Raw genomic sequence first — 17,964 nt, forward strand, 5'->3', positions numbered from 1 at the left:
AGGAGGAGAAGGGAAAGGAGGTTGTAAACCACTCTGAGACTCCGAGTAGGGGTATAAATCCAATCTCTTCTTCTCTGCTTCATTCGTTTTATAGCATTTCTCCCCCATCCAGCATCTTTCGCGGAATGCAAGGTGGTGCATGTGGGGTTCCATGGAGACTTTTGATACAGGCCCCGACCAGCCGCAGACCTGATCGGCTTCAGCGAAGTGGTGGGATCATGTGCCTGGTACCCCAAAGCAAGTTGGGGGCCTGCATCATGAGAATTCTGAACTTAGTTCTTAGGGGAAGAGTTTCTGTGATTTCAAAGGCAGCAACAGTCTGAACAGAAAAGTGCTGCTGCCGTGCAGCAGGTGTTGCTTTTTTTATACCCCACTTTTCTCTACCTTAAGGAGTCTCAAAGCGGGTTACAATCACCTCCCTCTCCCTGCAATAGGCAGCTTTGTGAGGTAGGCGGGGCGGGGCGAGTTCTGAGAGAACGGTGACTGGCCCAAGGTCACCCAGCAGGCGTCATGCAGAGGAGTGGGGAATCAAACCCGGTTCTCTGGATTAGAGTCTGCCGCTCTTAACCGCTACACCACGCCGGCTGGCAAGATATCTACCATTCTTTAACACCACACTGAGATGTTTTGTCGAAAGCTGGCTCCCATTTGAGGGGAGATGGGCACGCCGCCACTCAAACCCCCAAATGGACTTGTAGAAAAATGAAGCGGCAGATCAAACCTTGTTTTCTTGGACTTTTGTTGGAGTTGTCGTGTTGCTCTTGTTCTCTCTCTGCTGCCGGCGTCTAGCTGCCTCTTGTTCCTCCTGCACGGGATATCAGGGGGACCCAGTCACGCACGCAAGAGCAGAAAGGTGGTTTTCCGTAAAAACTAAGCGCTAGCTAACTTCGCCCCCCACTCGCAGAAGGGGGAACACAACAATGGAAGAGCAAGAGTCTGCGACGTCCTCGAAAAGCAGCTCAGTTTTTTTACCCCCCATGGCATGTTCATTTGCTGTTCGTTCTCTGGCTACGAGTTTGAAACCTGCCCTGCCATTCCGACGTATTTGGAAAAGCGGGCGTGCACGCGAAAGCTCATGCCTTGAATGAACCTTTGTTGGTCTTAAAGGTACTGCTGGAGTCGTAAATTTGTCCTACCCCTATGGCAGGAGCTGCGGTGGCTCAAGGGCTTTGATTTCGCTAGTCAGGAGGAAGGGTTGAGGAGCTGCCTCTGCTCAGCGGGAACACGGCTGCCTGAGCGCGTGCTTGTCCGGAGACCCATCCTGCCCTGCTCCAGTTTATTCGGAGAAAGGCTGAGTCCGATTTAGGGTTAGATGGGACACGTCTCCATCTGATCAGCCATTTTACTATATCGAATAGTCCATCCTGTACCCCTTTCCACTGTTCCCTCTAAGCTGTGTGAGCCAGCTCACAGTTTTTTAGCCTCTGGCTCACACATTTTGTCTCCGCTCAGGAATGAGGGCTCCAGAGCAAACTAATTTATGCAGTAGCCAAATTGCTCGTTCACAACTTTAATGCCAGGAGCTCACAAAGTAGAATTTTTGCTCACAAGACTCCACAGCTTAAAAGGAACATCGACCCCTTCTGGGGACCCAGTGCAAATCCCTATGAACCTGTACCAGGAAATTTTGATAGTATTTTAATATTTATTTCGTACACGTTGCGTTCTACTCTTCCGTAATGGTTCCAGGTATCCAAACTGGTAGCTACGCGCACCCTCCCAATCAAGGCAGGCCTGGACATGTGCACACCAGTCTGCCGCTTGCCAGTGGAAGACGGTTTTGTTTACAGCCGTGTGTGTCTGTGTGTGTGTTCCATGACACAGACACTCAGGCAAGGGCAGCACACCCCTGACAGTGTTCTCATCAGGGAAGACCATTTCAGAGGGCAGCTGTGAGGGTCTGCAGGGGAGCATCTAGATTCGAAACCAGCTGGCACCCTTTGAGACCAATGAGATTCTTGGGGTAGAAGCTTTTTGAGACTCAAAAGCTCTCTTCGTCAGATGTGACAAACATATCTGACAAAGGGAGTGTTGACTCTTGAAAGCTTCTGCCCTGAAAATCTTAACAGTGCCGGCTGGACTCGAATCTATCTCATCGGGGTGGGAGTCTGTGCCAGCTTCTGTCGCTGCCACAGAACTACGGTTAACACTTACCTGTGCTCACCACTTAACCCTGCAAACCTGGTTTTAGTAAAAAGGTAAAGGTTCCCCTTGCTCGAAGGCCAGTCGAATCCGACTCTAGGGCGCAGTGCTCATCTCCGTTTCCAAGCCGAAGAGCCAGCGCTGTCCGAAAACGCTTCCGTGGTCATGTGGCCGGCAAGACTAGATGCCAAGGCGCACAGAATGCTGTTACCTTCCCACCGAAGCAGTACCTATTTATCTACTTGCAATTTCTTGCTTTTGAACTGCTAGGTTGGCAGGAGCTGGGACCAGAGACGGGAACCCAATCCGTCATGCGGCACTCGGGTATCGAACTGCTGAACTACTGACCTTCCAGTCTGCAGTTCGGCATCTTAACCATTTGAGCCACCACAATTTTACACCAGTTTTACAGCCCTATAAACCTCGCTGATTTAATTTGTATGACCACCCCTGTCATGATACGAGCAGTAGTCACAAGCCTTTAAAGCCCGGGGCTGCGATATATAGTGCTTCAACTAATACGTGTGTGTTTTGTCTTTTCCAAAAAAAGAGGCTACTTACCCTGAGTTTTGGGTTTTTGAGACTAGAGAAGTAGTTTTCAAGCTAAAAATAAAAAAACAGAAAACACACGGGAGTCAGTCTTCAGGAAAGAACAAAGATTTCCACCATGGCATACAGAGCGGCCAACATTTTTTGCTTAAGAGTGTGTGTGTCCTCCCCATCCCCCCACCCGCCTTCAAAACTTATCCATTTCAACACAGCCCGTTCCAATTGCAAAAGCACCGTCTCTCTATGACTTAGTGGAAGACTAGTTCAGAAACTTATCTGCTTCCAGTGAGGGGGGAGGAGAGAGAGCGCAACACTAACATGGCCACCATGAACACATTTCTTTCTCCACAAAATACTGACTATGCAGGAGCTGAATATTAATCTGAAGCAGAGTATAAGCACATCTTTGAGAGGATTTTATTCAGCTTGCTTTATAATGGTCACACAAGTCAAAATCTCCTTGTTGCTGCTTCTAGTTGGTGGTGGCGGTGGGGAGAGGTACAGAGGAAAAGTCTGCATATTTCAACAGCACCTCTAAGACCAAAGCATCTATAGGAGTGAGTGTGGGGTCTACATGCATATGTGTGTGGGGGGAGAGTGCCTACGTATCCACCCCCGTCTCTGAAATCTGCATTTCCTGTAGGGCGCCCAGCCACTGAGAACCAAGGCTCCTCCCAGCTGCAGAGCCTCAACGTCTTCACTAGTTTAACAGGCCCCAAGATGTTTTTCTTAGTCACATCCGTACATTACACAAACCTCTCCAAGAATTAAGCCCCACCAAGAAAACTGTTTTCTTCAGCAGCAGCAAAACACCTCCCTCCCCCCACAGGGTAAAATATTCTTTTTCCTCACCACGGCTCTTGATTAAAAATTTTTTACACATATGCGCAGGGTGCTGGTCCTAATGATTAACAGCGCGGCCGTATGACGCTTTTCCGATGGTCGCTAGTTTTAACTGCGGATTTCACTCACAAGGTACTTTGGAGGCCACTAAACTGAGATACAGGATATACGCTGTTTAAATACCCTTCATCTAGCTGAATCTCCCATCCCTGCAGGCATAAGTTCCCCCGCCCTGCACTTCACGTATATTAAAACCCTCACAAGCCCACCCTCAAGTGGCATAAGAACACAAGAAGAGCCCTGCTGGTCTGGATCAGGCCAATGGGCCATCTAGTCCAGCATCCTGTCTCACACAGGGGCCAACGAGTTCCTCTGGAGGGCCAACAACAGGGCAGAGAGGCCGAGGCCTTCCCTGATAAGAACACAAGAAGAGCCCTGCTGGATCAGACCAGTGCTCCATCCAGTCCAGCATCCTGTCTCACACAGTGGCCAACCAGTCTCTCTGGAGGGCCAACAACAGGGCAGAGAGGCCAAGGCCTTCCCTGATAAGAGCATAAGAAGAGCTCTGCTGGATCATACTAGTGGGTCCCTCTAGTCCAGCATCCTGCCTCATACAGTAGCCAGACAGTTCCTCTGGAGGGCCAACAACAGGGCAGAGAGGCCTTCCCTGATAAGAACACAAGAAGAGCCCTGCTGGATCAGGCCAATGGGCCATCTCGTCCAGCATCCTGTCTCACACAGCGGCCAACCAATTCCTCTGGAGGGCCAACAACAGGGCAGAGAGGCCAAAGCCTTCCCCCTTGATGTTGCCTCCTGGCTCTGGGAACCAGAGGTTGATGGCCTCTGAATGTGGAGGTTCCCTTTAGTCACCATGGCTAGCAGCCACCGATAAGATAGTAGCCACCTGAATCTGTCTAATCCCCTTTTAAAGCAGTTGGGCAGCATTACAAATGTGGGGAAGGGGGGAACCTAGTGAAGCACATGGAAGCCGCTAGACTTGAATGAGGCATGCTCCAAACTCAGACTCCCAGGTATCTGCCAGGCATGAGATTTATAGGAGAAAAGCAGGTGCGTAGTTATCTGTATAGTGCCAGGTTTGTAAAGAGCTCCGTCATTGACAACCACCGAACCGCTTCCCCACCCGAGATGCCCGTTTTGCTGAGTGATGCATCCCAGAGCCTGGCGTTCAGGCAGCCGACACCCACCCATGGGTATACTCACTATGGTTCGATCGATAGTATGCAGGTAGTAAGAAACTGGTTTCCCGGTCCATGAGACAGACCCTTTCAGTGGTGATAATTCCACAACTCTCATTATAGTGCCAATATCTATTTAAAAACACACACACACAGGTGCAAAGGAAAGGAACACACGTCAAGGCCAGCATGTGCATTTTTAGGGTGACACGTTTATACAGTAAAAACTGGGCATGACCTGGGGGAGAGGGGGGGGGATTCAGGTTTCCTTGCTCCCTTCCGTTTCATGTCAGGAACAGAGCCATCGGACAGTCCCGGAACTGCAAGGTCGTACAGTTCAGCTCAGGGATTTCTGGACTGAACTGGAAACCGAAGCTTCAGCTGGCCAGGCAAAGACAGGGCAGGTCCCTCAGCATTCGCCCAATTCCTCCTCTGCCTAGAGAGGGTCCTGAAGCCCGATTTCATACAGCCCATGGCTGCTTGCTTGCTAGGCCAGGGTTCAAGTTGTAGGAGTCCCAAGTGGAGCCGGCACACAGAATCCCACTGCAGGGCTGTTGAGTGCCAACCAAAGCCCCCCCCCCCCCGGAATGTATCCAGCAACCTGTCGGTAGAATACTAGATGGTCACAGATCTTCCCTGCTTTCCCCTTCCCCAAAAACTGTTTCCAGCCCTGGGAAAGTTGATTCCTGAGGCTGTGAGACACATGGAAATATAATAACTATACGGTATGATGCAGAAGGAGGAAGGGGAAGTGGAAGGAGGCAAAACTGCCCATCCTGTTTCTCCTGTTTACAGAGCCGGCTCTTCCATCTGTATGGCTCTGCGGCTAAAGGAGGGAGAAGGGAGAGATTTGCCCCCTTCCCCTACCTAACCACACCTCAGAGACAAGTCCCTGGGTTGTCCCACCTCTCTCCAGCCCAGTGGGGCTTGGTTGTTTTTAGACCAGCGATGACCATTTAGTGGCTTGGAAGCCACATGGGGCTCTCTGGCATGCCATTTGTGGTTCATCTGAGCACTGTTTCCCAGTGTGGCACCGGTCACAAGTTTCAGGAGAGTGGACGAAGCCCTTGCCCACGTGGCTTGTGGTTGGCAGGTGGTGCCCACCTAGAAACAGCTGCTGCTGGAGGAACAGGTAAGCTGCAAACCTCCCTAGGTGCAGGCCTCGGTACAGGTTAATCATGAATGGGGCTCTCGGCAACCCACAGAGTGCGTTATCACCGTTTTATACCCACACAAGCCAAAATGGACCCCACTGAGAGCCAAGTCTTACCGCTCAAGTTTCGACTGTTTATTCTAAAGTTCAGCGGTGCAAAAGGTTTTGATGATACAATTTGGCCACCTGTTAAGAGAAAGAGAGAACCCGTGTCACTGAATCGCCCGCGACAGTGGGAAAGACAAGCAGAATTGGGTTAATCCTGTTGCTAAGGCCAGGAGAACACACCTTAGCCTTGTGACGCAGAAGACAAACAGGGACCAAAGCCCATTCCTGAATGCCTTTTTTCAGTGGACTGAAGATATTCAGGCATCCAGTTTGGCCTCCCCTGGCTCCCCCCACTTCTGCTGTTCGTTGCACTGCATAGCAGCTTTATAGACTGCACAGTCTGCACAACCTCACCGGGATAAGTTATGGATCTGGTGCCTAAATGGCGCCACCTGATTTCATTTTCAATTGTTACTACGTTAAAATGTTTAAATGGATGACATTGTTGTACCCCTCCCTGAGCCTTGCAGTGCAGGGCAGGGCGGGCTAGAAGTCTAATAGAACAAATAAACCATTTATTATAACTTGGCCAATAATAGCCATTGAAGCAAGAAAAACTGGCCCCGGTTTAAATTTGAGGCCAGCAGGCAAGAAGAGTGGGCTCGTGCCGAGTGCCCAGCGCCTGACTTAAACTGGGCCCCGAACTCCACCCGTGCAATGTGACAGCACACCAGGGATACGCCGCCCCAGGCGGGCACTGTGACGGCTGCCAGGACTGTATGTGTACCAGAACTGCACTGTGACCTGGACGGACCGGGATAGCTCGGAGGTGTCCACTCTCGGAAGCTAAGCAGGGTTGGCCCTGGTTAGCACTTGGACGGGAGACCACCGAGGAAGCCCAAGGTTCCTATGCAGAGGCAAGCCACCTCTGAACGTCTCTTGCCTTGAAAACCCGACAGGGTCACCGGAATTCGGCTGAGACTTGATGGCACTTTCCACCGTCCACTAGAACTGCCATGTGCGGTGGTCCGCTTTGACCTGCACTTCATTTATCTCAAAGTCACGCTAATGATGAGATACCCGAGACCTGATTTTAAGCACCAGTAGCTGCACCGCTGTGCTACCCTGCGAACACATATCTGGACCGGAGGAGAAGCCTTTCAGAAACACCACGGACAAAAGCTTGCAGGTGATTTTAATGGTCTCTCAGCACAAGGTCATATGTGTTAGAGGTGTCAGCACAGAGCTGATGAGAGACGAGCGGCCTCTCTTCCACGACTGCTTAAGACAGGCCGGAGTCCTCTATCGCTCAGCGCCCAAAGAGATTCTCACTCGTCTTGCATGGCAAACTCGTCCAAGTTAGTTCCTTGGCACAATTCAAGGCTCTGAGCCCAACTGCTCTAAAGTTCTGAATGGCCAAGGCACCCCAGAGAATGTCTCATACAGGGAAGACAACAAGCACACAGGGAACACGGCTAAGTTAGATAAACACAGAAAACACCGTGTTGAAATAATAAACACAATATTCACATGTACTTATATATTTAGCCAGGGGTCGTTTCGTAGAAAAAGAGCTAGGGGAACTCATTAGCATAACTCATTAGCATATGCCACACCCCCTGACATCATAAGGCCCGGTGGTGGACCTGCAAGGCCGGCGGGAGTGCGAGGAAGCCCTGCCAAGGCCCTCCCTGGCCCCAGGCAGCCAGGGGTGGGGAGAGGCGGGGAGGAAGCAACTTACCCTCCCTCTTCTCCTGCCTCCTCCTGGCTGAATGAGGGCCGGAAGCGGGGCGGCTAGAAGCAGGGGGTGTGGCTTCGTCGTGTGTCCCGCCCCCCACACCTCACCCAGGGGAACTGCGATCCCCTGCGATCCCCCCCGAAATGACCTCTGTGTTTAGCTATAAGTACATGTGAATATTGTGTTTATTATTTCAACACGGTGTTTTCTGTGTTTATCTCTCATACAGGGAAGATGCAAGGAAAATCAACTCCCCTGGACAGAAAAGCTTCGGCTGTCTTCTTCCAACCCCCAGAGGGCTCAAATCATACAAACGTGGAGCTGAACTCACCTGGGGGGGCGGTCCATGGTGAGATGAGAAGTTAGCAGGGACCTCTGAAAAAGAGCCTTCCCCCCCCAACCCGTTGCCTCTACCCCCACCCGCCCCCCAGCTATGGAACTCTTTGCACCCCCGGAGCTATGACCGGCACCATCCCCAAATAGCCTTTCTGCTCTCGTGCTGCCAGAGGGACTACAGGAGACTCATTTTCACAAGCTGGTTTTTAGATCACCTCTTACCTTCCTTGCATTTTGTTATTCAGTGGGCAAATAATCTGTATTCAGACTTTTGTCTCGCGGGTGTGTGTGTGTGTGTGATTGTGTGTCTACTGTTACAACAGAAACACAGGGTACACGTCTCTAACAAAGAAGTCACCCGAGAAGGTTCTGCTCTTGGTGCCTTTCACTCCAGAGACCACATACATCGGGTTCTATGTCACAGGATTTCTAGGTGCCTGACACCCTCTTCATAGGATGCTTGTCCTATTAAGGCCGGTCGGGAGGACAGGCGCCGTTGTCCTCTCAGAGGAAAACAGACTCTTGTTTCAGAGGGTCTCTGGGGCAAGGGATTACTCAGCCAACCCAGATCAGGGCTGTGCTCTTGTGGGGGGGAGGCATTGGGCCCTGCTGTATTTCCCATGCTTTCACATGTTCTGAACATGCGTGCGCATGCTTGTTTTGGTTCAAAACTGCACATATGATTTTTGTGCTGACACTGGACACAAGACCAGGGGAACTGGAACCAAAAAGAGTGAGTACGTTTCGGAGAGATGTTAAAGAGCTTGGAAAAGCTTATGTGACTGCTTTGAGGTAGGGTGAGCACCGTTTTGCATTTCAGGTGGCACGCCTACAAAGCTTTTCCGCTCAAGTAGTGCTACGGTTATTATTAGCCAGATACTTGTACATTCCCAATAACCAGCAGAGGTGAATACAGCAAGAGAAACATGCCAAGTTTCCTGCTCTCTCCTGAGCCTCAGGATGCGGGCCACCCTTCTCTTGGAGTGCCCAATGTGAGCTGGCTTGCTGTTTCTCTCACTTATAGATACTCAAAGGAAGGAAACAGACATGATCCTTCTCAGCCAGTTCCCAATCCTCTGACTGAGTCCACTGGACTGTTGATCCCTCCAGCAGGGGAGGAACTTTACCCCAGTAAGTACCCCAGGCCCTGGGCAAGCTTTCTTCAGTGCAACCTCTCTGTCCTCCCCCTCCCCCCAGACAGCTCGGGGGTCCTTCTGAGTCTCTGCCCTGCCGGCAGTGGAATCCTGTCACCGTGTTTACACTTGGCTGGGCTAAGGGACGTGGGAAACTGACATTTGACTCCGGCAGGGCTATGCCCCGCTCACATACCCCATTCCCTTAAAAGTTCTAGATCCCTCTACATTGTGGGCGTGGAGCAAAAGTCGGTGTTGGGGTGCTGATGTCCTGCATGATGGTGGACAATAAAGTCAGGGGGCTGCAACGCCAACGTCCACCACTGGACTCTCTCGTGATGTCCTCAATCTTTTAGTCAACGGAGGGCTGTGTGATTAAAGTAAAAGGGTTACAAAGCATGTAATACCTTCACAATGTAAGGGGCCATTTGACTGCAAGTGCTTCCATTTCCAGAGGAGGCTAGGCTCTCTCCTGGGGGAAACAACTTACAAATCATAAAAAGCACGGGGTGTTCTTGCATTAGTACTGCTCCTAGCCCTACCCCGAAGAGTCAGTGTACAGTAGAAATGGCTTAATGAAACCGAGGTCTCATAATGCTGTGGGAGTCAGACAATATAAATAGGGAACTCAATGCTGTGAGAGGCACTGGAATGGGGAACTGGTTCCTTGATGCTCTTCTGTAACCAATCCAACAACAGAGGTATTAAGGTGGCACATCTGGGCACAAATTGACTGTAGTACATGCCCACATCTAGCAGCCGTTGGAACCATCTCTTGATTGTGGGAGCCAATGGTTCCTGTAAGTCTTGGATTTTGCCCTGCATGGTACTCAGCTCCCTGTTTCCTGTCCAATAACGAAGATACTGGATCCAGGTTCCCGCCATCATAAATTTCTGGAGGATGAAGACCAGCCCGTCCCGATGTCCAAGACAACTGACTGCAGATGCCTTTGATGTTTGTCCCACAAATCACTATAAACTGTCACACTGTCAATGTACACAGTCACATACTCATGACCGGGGCATAACTATCAGTCAACAACTGCTGAAATGTGGTGGCTGCTCCATGCAACCTGAAGGGCACAGTGACAAATTGATGAAGACCCCATAAGGTGGTGAATGCTATTAATCCCTTATTCTGGGCTGCCAGTGGAATTAGCCCGTTGTTAACATTCCGGGCTTTGCTTCCAGCCAATACAGTGCTCCAGGCATAGGGAAGGCAAAGAACATATTCGCCTTTCTAATGTCCAAACACCTCAGGTTTCAGGACAGGTGCTATCAGACCCAGTCACGGGCTGCTAGAGGGTTCCACAACTCCCTGCTGCCAGAGGGAGTGCTCATGGTAGTGCACCTCGTTGTTGGTGAAAACAAGCCCTGTACTGGTCCAGGCGGCCTTATAACTGGGATTGCTCAGCACAGATTGAGGTTTCTGTGGAATATCAGGCAAACCTGCCCCATTCTGCCACCAGTGGAGGACCCTCTTCCCTTCTGATAGCTCCTCCACTCAGGTGAACAGGGCAGGCTTCTCCACCCAAGACTGATTTGGAATCGTTCGGTTTTAGCCCAGGTTCAGCCTACTTGTACTGCATATGGAGAGGTCCCCCTCTTCCCAACCACGGTATGTGGTTCTATCCAGGAGTCATTTCCTGCAGGAGCGCACAGGAGCGGAGCTCCGGCAGTAAGGAGCTCAGGGGGCGGGCACACGCAACAAGCCCCGCCCCCTGCTCCCAGCAGCCCTCAGTTGGGCCACGAGGAGCAAGAAGCAGCCAGGTATGTTGCAGAGGGCCCCCCCTCGGCCCGCCTTCAGGTACAAGCTCTCCCTCCTCTGCGAGAACAGATCTGCACGTCCCCCCCCCCCATAGCTAGCAATCCAAAACAGTCCAGTGGAGCCTGAGCGGTGGGTGTTGCCTTATGACACACTTCCGGTGATGTCAGGGGTGTGTGGCATATGCAAAAGAGCTATGCTGATGAGTTATGCTAATGAGCTCCTGCACATCTTTTTCTACGAAATGACCCCTGGTTCTATCCACAGGCCCCCTTACCAGCACCTGGGAACCTTCCAACTAGTCCAGGTCCACTGCCTATACTGCCTTTTTGGGGCAGCTAAGTGCTTGCAGACCCACTCCTGGGCAAACTGCAACCATTCTGGGAACTGGGACATGTGCTCGTCTACCCCCATTGTTTGGACTTCTGGTTGCCCCCAGCATTCAGCTAGGATCACCAATGGGCCTCGGGGGGGGGTGTGTGTTCAAAAACTAGCCAGTAAGGGGACACCTTTGTAGAGTCTTGAGAGATTTCGCTTAACTGCAAAAAGGAAGAGGTCCCAATCAGATGGCCTTTCTTCCATGCAATTTTCCACCATCAAGTCTAATGACTGAACAAATCTTTCTACAAGACCGTTGATCTGGGGGTGATAAGCTGAGGTTCTAAGGTGACAGAGCCTCAATGCCCGATAGAGCTGGCGGAATAAACATGACGTGAAACTCCGCTCTTGATCAATCAGGACTTCTTGGGGAATGTCAACCCCACAGAATCCGTATCAATGCAGAAAAAGTGTTCTGGTGTTATCCAGGGATGTTGGGGCAGCACTCATGGGTATGCCCGTTGGCACGTGAGACAGGCATGACAATGCTTTCGGACATCCAGGTAGGCCAGAACACGACAGGCTCGCTTGGGGTCCATCAGTTGTGTTACTTCCCCCACTTTATTTTTCATCACTGGAGACTTGGTCTTCTTTCAGACTGAGGCCCCTTGCATCTTGAGAGTTGAATTCTCACTCTGCAGTTTTATGAATTTCTGAACTGCTTCCCATCCCCTTGGCTTCTTCTGGCTGGGCAGCGTTGGGTAAGAGAGCTTCCAGCTTTTCCCTGGCCTCAGCGACAATCTTCTAATCCCACCTGGGGTTGGCCCTTCAGACCAGAGATCACCAATGAGGCAGCTCACATGTGATGCCAAACGTCACTGCTCAGCACAGCAGTTGGCACTGTGGCTTCATAACAGGCCCATGTGTATAAGATCTTCCACTGCCAGCCATTGCTCACAGGTCCAGTGTATGCAGCAGGCTGTTTGCAGATCAATAAATCTTGGGGGATTACCGCCAGGAAAGCAACGGCCATAGCACTTCCAAGGTCCAGTGTAATAATTAAAGTCTGGCCAAATATTGGGGCACAGACCAACAGGGGAGAGGCTACCTTCCACATGGACCCAACTTCGGGGTGGGGTGGGGGGGAGAATGCCCAATTGTATTCCGTTTAGGGGCAGTTCCAGAAAAAGTGTCTGGGCTGGCCAAATGTGAAACTAAGTCTTCACAGAGGGTCCTGCAGGCCTCCACCCTCTGGTTTTGGTTCTCTACACACACACTTCCTTTATTTCAGGCCGCAAGTCCGGCTCGTCCCTCAGGCTCGGTGCGGGTGGACCAATCTTTCCTCAAATACAGCCATGTGGTATACTCATTCTGTTATCTCCGTGCACTTTGAGCCATTAAGTGGGCGGTGGTGGCAGCCATCTGCTGTGGGCCCCCAGGATTTTGGGCTCACCTCATTCTGTCCCTGCATCTTTTGGAGGCCCAGAAGTCATCTATTATCTGGGCCAACTTCTTCAGAGGCTCCGGGTGTTGTTAAGGGACCCGGGCTCGACTCTTTGGAGGCATTGCCACGAGGGGCCTTCTGCCTTTCTGGCTTTAGCCATTTCTGGAGGAGGGCAGGCTTTTCCAAAAGGTGGCTGGGCTGGAAGCACTGCCTGTGTGCTCTTGTCTATGATATGACTTTTCGGGAAAATGCTCTTTTAAAACTTTTTTTCCGTAATCGCTAGCCACTGGCTGTGCTCAGAGCTTGAACGGTGGATAAGGCTGGCTCTGTAAAGGCCACCGCCACCGTGGCTTACTTAAATGCCACCAGAAGGGCTTCCACACTGTTCATACAAACAGTCTTCGTTAGCTGGAACGGTGCCTCCTGTGGACTCGGCTACGTCAGAAACAGCCCTGGTTGACGGAGAAACCACAGGAGAATACTGGTCTTCAGCAGTCTGCTGTTGAGCCAGGATTCTCCATAGCAGCTCCTCGAGACTGGAATCGCCATTCCCCCAAATGGGTGAGGGCCCAGGGGGGAGTCTATCGTGGTCGCCCTGTTGGCTTCAGGCGTCCTCACTGTGGCACCTGCAGGTTTGACGTTCACCACCTCCTTTGCTTCCCGTATGGATCACCGTTTGCAAATTGATTGCTCCCTTCCGAACCCCAGAACAGGGGGGAGGGACTTTTCCTGCCTCTGGGCACCAAGTGAGCAGCACTGCTTGCTACAGGCTCTCTTTTTAATTTCTGTTTCTCTCCCTTACATGGAAGGAGGAAGTGAAAGCTGGGGGAATGGGTGACGCTGGTGGCAGAATCCTGCTACTTTCAGCCTGGCCATGTTGACGTGGCTGGACCATAGGGAGATGGCAAGCTGATGCCCAGCTCCCACAGGGGCTGAACCCCACTCAGGACTCAAGAAGGAGAAAAGAGAAGACTACCCGAAGGAGTCTCAGAGTGGCTTACAGTCGCCTTTCCCTCCCCCCTCCCCACCACAGACACCATGTGAGGTAGGCGGGGCTGAGAGAGCTCTCTCGAGAACTGCCCTTGAGAGAACAGCTCCGAGAGAACTTGTGGCTGACCCAAGGTCACGCTAGCAAGCTGCATGTGGAGCGGTGGGGGAATCAAACCCGGTTCTCTCGGATTAGAGTCCACGTTCCTAACCACTACACCAAACTACACGACGCATCTGGAGTCCGGGAATGAGGGGAAGACCACAGAAATACACCACTCCCCGGATCAGGAGTTGCCATCTAGTCAATGACAAGCTGGCTCCGTAGCAGTAATCAATTGGGGAGGGGGGGTCCTTGCTGAACAGCTGATGGGTGCAGGATGCACCTGGATTTGAGACATCCAGGCATGCCCTGGCCCCATGAGCTACCTGGCAACGATGGGGAGGGAGAGGGATGGATGCCAGGGTATGCTCCCAGCCATCTCCTGTGTTCAGGCATGTCCGGGCCTGTCGCCTGCTCAGAGCTGGCAGGAGGACACTGTGCCCCCCCCTTCTCCCCCATCAGAACACAACAGCTGATGGGCCAGGGCAAGCTTCCGCCTGAGCTGCCCATCAGCACAGCACGGCTGACGATTTCTGGTTTCCTACCGTCGCTCCCCTGGGTCTTCTCGCTAAAATGTGTGGTGACCAAGAAGGGGAAGGGGAAGAGGGAGAGAAGCACCCTAATTTTGCCTTGAACACGTGAAGGAGCATTATACTGAGTCGGTTTAGCGGTGCCTGGATGGTGAGAGGCTAAAGCGTGGGGGGGGGCACCCCAGGAGACCCGCCGATACAAACACCCTCCCTTTTGGAAGGAGCGACGGCCAACAAAGAGTTGGCTACCCCTGCACCACACACAATACTTATCAATCTATGTACGCATACAAAAAATAGATGTGCAAAGCACTGATCTGAGGGGGGTTTTTTTTGTTCCAACGCCAACTTGGAAAGGTCCGAAGTCACGGTACACTTCCTAGTCTCGATATATAAAGACACTCAGGAATCCCATACAACACAATGACGATATCTACACAAAGGAGCAGAACGGCCAACTCTCTGCCCGGGAAGCTTATAATCTACATTCAGGCAGCAGCTGGAGCCATTCCAAACCTGCAAGGGACAAAGGCGAGCAAGCCACTTCCAGACAGACAGCCGATCACCAACACAGTCGAGCGCTCACCACCTTAGCACGGCACGACCAAGACAGCACAGTCCACAAGGGGCTCCCATTATTTACCTTCCTTCATGTTTGCAAATCGCTCCTTCAGCTGGTGATCCACCTCAGGTCCAAAGGCGAAGTTATTCACAAATATAACGCTGGTGGGACAAAAGCACGTTGGTAAGACGTTCCATTTTAAGTAGATAGCTGGTAGTGCAAGACAGAAATACTTAGCAGGCAATGTGGTCTCTCTGAAATGCACTGACTGAGAATGGGGAAAGTATTTCCCCCCACCTTGAATTTGCAAAGACCAACCACTGCGCCCCCACTGGCTCTGCATCGGACCCACAAACTGGAGATCAACTTGAGGGGAGCGGACACGTTTGTGCCTGGAGAACACCAGGGTGGGGGAGAGTCAAGAGCAGATGCGGAAGTCAGCTCCCTCAGGGCTGAGGAAACGCACGGGAAGGAGAGGGCGCTTCCTGCCTCTTTCCTAATACCAGAACCTGCCGCCCCCAAAGAAAGGTGATGGGCAGTAGATTTACAACACGCAGAAGTTCTTGTTGGCTCAAAAAGTGATTGGCACAAGATGTAGCGATGGCCAAGATGACTTTAAAAGGTGACTGGACAGAATCGTGGCGGATTGGTCCGTGAGTGGCTGTTTAAGCCACGATGCCTAAATAAAACCTCCGTGATCAGAGGCCGTAACCCTCTGAATACAAGTGCTGTGGACAGAAAGGGGGTGGCTTTTGCCTCCATGCCATCTGGGAGGCCACTGCATGAAAATAAGACGCTGGCGCAGACAGATGGACCATTAACCTGATCTAAAAGCGTCACTTGTGCACTCTCAATGCCAGGGCACCCAAAGTCAGCTGCTGATGCTCATGGGGGAGGGGGGAGAGAAGATCTCCAGAACATATCCCATCTTTAAACAATAAGTATATTGTACATTTGGCATTTCTATAGAACCCCTGGTGTTCGAAGCACTTAGCCACCATGCAAAGCCAGCTCTATCACGTTTTTACTTCACCCTTTCCTAAGGAAATCAGGGTGGCAATACATGGTAGTCCCCTCTTCTGTCTCACCCTCACAACAACCCTGTGAAGTAGGTTACAGTGAGGGCAAGCATGACTGGTCTAAGGTCACCCCTGCAACACTCAGGACGGAATGGGAGGCTGAACCTGGCATGTCACCAACTGTTGTTTGGTGGACATCAACCCCATTAATTTCAGGGCCTTGTGTCCTTCTTCTAAAGCAGTGATGGCAAACCTTTTAGAGACTGAGTGCCCAAACTGCGACCCAAAACCCACTTATACTGAGGTTTTATTTTAGAAAAAACAACTCACACATTGACTTAAGATGATCCAAACAAAGCAAGGAAAGCAATCCAAAATGCTTTCATTTACTTAACATTATTTGGCAGAGAATTCGACACTTTAATGACGGTCTGGGCCTGGCTGGGGCGATGGCACGCGTGCCCACTGAGAGGGCTCTGAGTGCCGCCTCTGGCCCCCGTGCCATAGGTTCACCACCACTGTTCTAGAGTAAAGGCAATTTGTCTTGAGCCTGCCGAATATTTCCATTCCCACTGATATGGAAGGGGATGGGCAACAATCCCAGCAACACCTCCTCTCCTGTCCCACAAGGTCAAACCCCAGTCAAAAGGCCACACATCAATCTGAGATATAAAAACCTCACAGAGAGAAGTACGGGCTTGACAGGACCAAGAGCCCTAGAGACAGACAGCTGTCTAAATAAATCTGTATTTAAGGCAAGCGTATATAGTGCAACTGGTTTATTTAGATAGATCGAGATGGGTAGCCGTGTTAGTCTGTCTGCAGCAGCAGAAAAGAGTAAGAGTCCAGGAGCACCTGAAAGACTGACAAAATCGGTGGTAGGGTAGGGGCTTTCGTGAGTCACTGCTCACTTCTCCAGATACAGCTGTATCTGAAGAAGCGAGCAGTGACTCATGAAAGCTCCTACCCTACCACAGGTTTTGTCAGTCTTTCAGGTGAAGAAGTAAGCAGTGACTATAGTAAGCAGTGAGGTAATTATCTGAAGAAGCGAGCAGTGACTCACAAAAGCTCTTACCCTACCACGGATTTTGTCGGTCTTTCAGGTGAAGAAGAAGTAAGCACTGACTGTAGTAAGCAGTGAGGTAAGTATCTGAAGAAGTGAGCAGTGACTCACAAAAGCTCCTACCCTACCACAAATTTTGTCAGTCTTTCAGGTGCTCCTGGACTCTTATTCTTATTTATTTAGCGGATTTCTATGCTGGTCTAGCTGTGGAGTCTTGTGAGCAAAATTTTTACTTTGTGAGGAACTGGCAGTAAAGGTGAGAGCCAGCAATTTGACTGCTGCATAAATGAGTTTGCTCTGGAGCCATCCTTCCTGAGCTAAGAGAAAAATGTGTGAGCCGGAGGCTAGAAAACTGCGAGCTAGCTCACACTCACTCAGCTTAGAGGGAACACTGGTCAGAGCATCATACCACGACCAGGGAGAAGGAGATTCAAACCTATTCAGTCGTCCTCTCTCAGCCTAGCATACCTCACAGGGCTGTTGTGAGGGTAAAGTGAAGGAGAATAAAACCCATGACAACATCCGGGGATCCTTGGTAAAATGGCAGTACAGAAACAGACAAAAACCACAACACCCAGACAGGATATGGTACCTCGTGTTAGCAATCCTCTCTCGCCATTCTTCCGAGAGGAAATCACCTCTTTCCAGCTAAGGAAAGAAAGAAAATGAATCTTGAAATCCCATTTCCCCGCGCCTGACAAATGCACATCTGGGGCATAATTGAAGAATGCTTGCTAAGATGCCACACGTCAGAAAAGACATATCCCCCTTTGTGAATGTAAATCTTTTAAATACATTTAAATCCCCAACCCCAGTAAACTTCTGTTACTACAATTCAGTGGACCACATGCTGAATGGAACCGAGACTTCTCAATTTGATATTGCGTGTATTACTGTATCAGTATTACCAGCTGTGAGTCTTGGGAAGAATGTAATTTATCTTTAGCTCGGGTTGCGTGCGACTCCAATCCATGTGTATTTCCTCCCCGTCCACCCAAACCATGACGAAAACTAAGACTGCAGCTCCGCACAGAT

The 17,964-nt window shown here is 50.9% G+C and overlaps 1 protein-coding gene across 1 annotated transcript in view; it reads right to left on the bottom strand.

Annotated features, from left to right (window-relative positions):
• Nucleotides 1-17,964, bottom strand: part of DOT1L (DOT1-like histone H3K79 methyltransferase) — a 124,097-nt gene that overhangs the window by 50,602 nt on the left and 55,531 nt on the right. The window contains exons 9-14 of the mRNA XM_015425067.1: nucleotides 17,522-17,577; nucleotides 14,929-15,008; nucleotides 6,001-6,069; nucleotides 4,756-4,862; nucleotides 2,704-2,745; nucleotides 722-805 (exon numbers count right to left, since the gene is read on the bottom strand). Of these exons, the coding sequence (XP_015280553.1) occupies nucleotides 722-805; nucleotides 2,704-2,745; nucleotides 4,756-4,862; nucleotides 6,001-6,069; nucleotides 14,929-15,008; nucleotides 17,522-17,577 (438 nt within the window). The remainder of the gene's footprint in view (nucleotides 1-721; nucleotides 806-2,703; nucleotides 2,746-4,755; nucleotides 4,863-6,000; nucleotides 6,070-14,928; nucleotides 15,009-17,521; nucleotides 17,578-17,964) is intronic.

This window comes from Gekko japonicus, unplaced genomic scaffold (genome assembly GCF_001447785.1).
Source record: "Gekko japonicus isolate JY-2015 unplaced genomic scaffold, Gekko_japonicus_V1.1 scaffold2858, whole genome shotgun sequence".
Lineage (NCBI taxonomy): Eukaryota > Metazoa > Chordata > Lepidosauria > Squamata > Gekkonidae > Gekko > Gekko japonicus.